We start from the raw sequence: 3,050 nt of genomic DNA on the forward strand, positions 1-3,050 counted from the left end.
ATAGATATATAGCTACATTCTGTTAATTCAAGGAATAGAGGGATTTGTTCTAATACTGTTTGTAAATAGGATATCATGTCTGCATCTTGTACAACAAATAACCACTAGGAAGACAGTATGCAATGTGTTAATTATTGGAACTGTCCTACCAATTTGATTTGAAACTGTCTCATTGCTATTTATTTCTCAATAAAATTATGGGGGAAAAAACCTGTACACAATAGATACTGTAAAACAGGAAGAAACTGTTCAAAAGGAAAGAGAAACTGGAATGAGAGAAAAAAACAATATATACATATATACACAGGATAATTAAAAGACAGGTATACTAATTTCTCTTAGTTCACTGAAAAAAGAGGTTTGTGCTAACATTGTTTGGACAGTTAAATGCCTGGATCTTGCACCCTGAGCAACAATTTGCAGAGAGCAATACAAAATGTATTAACCATTGTTACCCTCCTATTATCTTCCTCTGAAATTTTGTTTTTTGGGTTTTTCTCTTTAAAAAAAAATGTGCACAGTATTTTAATGCAAGATCTTAGCCAGTAGATGGCCGAAGTAAGCACCTTCAGTGTAGAAGGCCAGGCTTGCCAACTGAGATTGAGACTCTGGGCTGTAGCTCAGGCGTAAAGTGCTTGCCTAGAATAAGGAGCTCTGAGTTCAATCCCTAATAACTGGGGAAAAAACATCTGAGCTGTCCCCAAGAAATTTTTATTTATTTATTTTGAGTCAGGGACTCAGTGCATGGTTCAGGATAGATTTGAACTTACGATGTACCCCAAGCTGGCTTCAAACTTTAGGGAATCTTCCTGTTTCAGCCTCTCAAGTGCTAGAATTACAGACATTCACTACCATACCCAGCTTAGAAATTCATAATCTTTTTTTTTTTTTTGGCATACCTGGAGATTGAGCTCAGGCCCTCGCACTTGCCAGGCAAGCGCTTATTCTACTGAGCCATCTCCCTGGCCCCTAAAATTCATCATCTTGAAGAGGGAAAGATCCATATTTAGTAAAGCTCTGAGGTAAAATTAACAGGTTAATGGTTGCAAGGGGTCACACTTCACTCACACAGAAGAGGGTCATTTGTGAGTTGGCCTGAGGAAAGACTTCCTGAAAGTGACACCCTGGAGCTGAGGCTAGAAAATTTAAAAGATTCAAACAACCCAGCTCAGGTGGGAGGGGGGTGGGGGGATGGGATTCTATACAGACTGTAACAGGAGCTAAGTGTTATTCAACCAACAGAGAGGAGCAGGGTGTGACCAAAGCACATAAAGCCTGGGGAAGAGTGATACATAAACCTCTAAGTGGGGCTTCAACCAGATCTTACTGTTTTAGCTGGAAGGCCAAGAAAGTAAGACTTAATCTTACAGACAAAGCAAACATATGCAATGAGATGAAAGGGTCATGTGATAAACTAGAGTTTTGCTTTAATCTGCCTTCAGAGGCTTTGCCTAGCAACGTTCCTTGACTAACTGACAGAGAAAGAGGCAATAACTACAAATAAAAAATATACATAACTCGGCAAGCAAGAACTATTTCCTCTCTGACCTCAGGATCAGAAAATTCCCCATATCCAGTGTGACTAGGTGGGGAGTCATCCCTGCCCAAAACAGCCATGCCCTCACTTACGGCAACACAATGTCTGAAGCAATGCTAGTGTCTTTCCCCCTGGGGCCGCACACAGGTCAAGCACAGTGTCCCCAGCGTGAAGGCCAAGAGCCAAGACAGGTAGCAAGGAGGCAGCATCCATCAGGTAGTAGTCCATAACACCCAGGCTGCCAAGTCTGCAAAAGAGACCATCTTAATGTTAAATTCCAGGTCAGGACACCTACTGGGAGTCAATGCCACCAAATCCATGCTCCCAGGGGCCACTGAGCTCCACTCAGCAAAAAACTAATTTCTCAGACTCACACTGAATTTTTCTCTCCCTCATTCATTCATCTATACAGTGCTCTGGGGGAACACTTTACAAAAGGCACATGCCTGTAATCCCAGTACTCTGAGAGGACAAAGAAAGAGGACTGCAAGTTTAAGGTCAGCCTGGACAATTTAGCAAGACTTTGTTGCAAAATAAAAAATAAAAAAAGGGTGAAGACAGAGCTCAGAGTAAAGATTCTGGGTTCAATTCCCAGTATTATCCCCCCACACACAAAAAAATCTGTGCCTTCTTCCTGCACCACTCTTCCTTCAAACCTCCCTATGTGCTTCTTCATTCTTCTCAGGTCTGTTCTCAAAAGTTACCTCATCAGAGTGTTAGCATTCCCTGACTATTCTATCTAAAATAATAGCCCCTATTCCATTACCTTCTAGCTCTCTACTTGCATTATTTGTATTTAAAGCACTTGTTATTCATATTATACATATAGATATTTGTGGTTTTTGTTTCTCTATCTTGACCTATTAAAATGTTAACTCTATGACAGCAGGGATTTCTGTCTGTTCTGTTCATCATAATAGCCCCAACTCCTGAAACAGTGCCTGGTACAAAGCAGGAACTTAGTTTTATTACATAATGAAATGCAATGTGCTTTACAGATTCAGAGGGTAAGGAAACAGAGGTCTTCATTAAGTAAAAAGAGGTACATTCTTTTTGTGTGTGTGTGGCCAGCTCAGCCCACCCTGGGGGTGGGGCTGGCAGCGCATGTGGTACCAGGGATCAAACCTCATCCCTGCACTTGCCTAAGCTTGCCTAAGCAGGTCCCTTAGACTGTTAAGCTGTCTCATCGGCCCCGAGAAGAACATTCTAAGCAGAAGAGAAAAGAAAAAGCCAAGCACAAAAACACACAAATTCATACCTTCTGTTAGTGACAAATCTGGTGTAGCAGAAATACAACATGTGTTAAGATTGAAGCTGAAGGGCTGGTGAGATGGCTCAGTGGTCTAAAGCACCTACTTAGAACAAGCTAAGCTAAGCAAAAGCACAGGGACCACGGTTCAATCCCCAGCACCACATGCCAGCCAGCCCCGCCCCTTGGTGGGCTGAACTGGCCACACACACACAAAATAAATTAATTAATTTTTTTAAAAAATCCTGTTTAAAAAAAAAAAAA

General features: G+C 41.4%; 1 protein-coding gene across 2 annotated transcripts in view; it reads right to left on the reverse strand.

Annotated features, from left to right (window-relative positions):
- Nucleotides 1-3,050, reverse strand: part of Nsun4 (NOP2/Sun RNA methyltransferase family member 4) — a 28,348-nt gene that overhangs the window by 11,678 nt on the left and 13,620 nt on the right. For both annotated transcript variants that reach the window (XM_004639172.2, XM_023724283.1), the window contains one exon: nt 1,630-1,784. In XM_004639172.2, coding sequence (XP_004639229.1) covers nt 1,630-1,784 — 155 coding nt within the window. The remainder of the gene's footprint in view (nt 1-1,629; nt 1,785-3,050) is intronic.

The sequence above is a fragment of the Octodon degus genome, unplaced genomic scaffold, assembly GCF_000260255.1.
Source record: "Octodon degus isolate 3935 unplaced genomic scaffold, OctDeg1.0 scaffold00107, whole genome shotgun sequence".
Lineage (NCBI taxonomy): Eukaryota > Metazoa > Chordata > Mammalia > Rodentia > Octodontidae > Octodon > Octodon degus.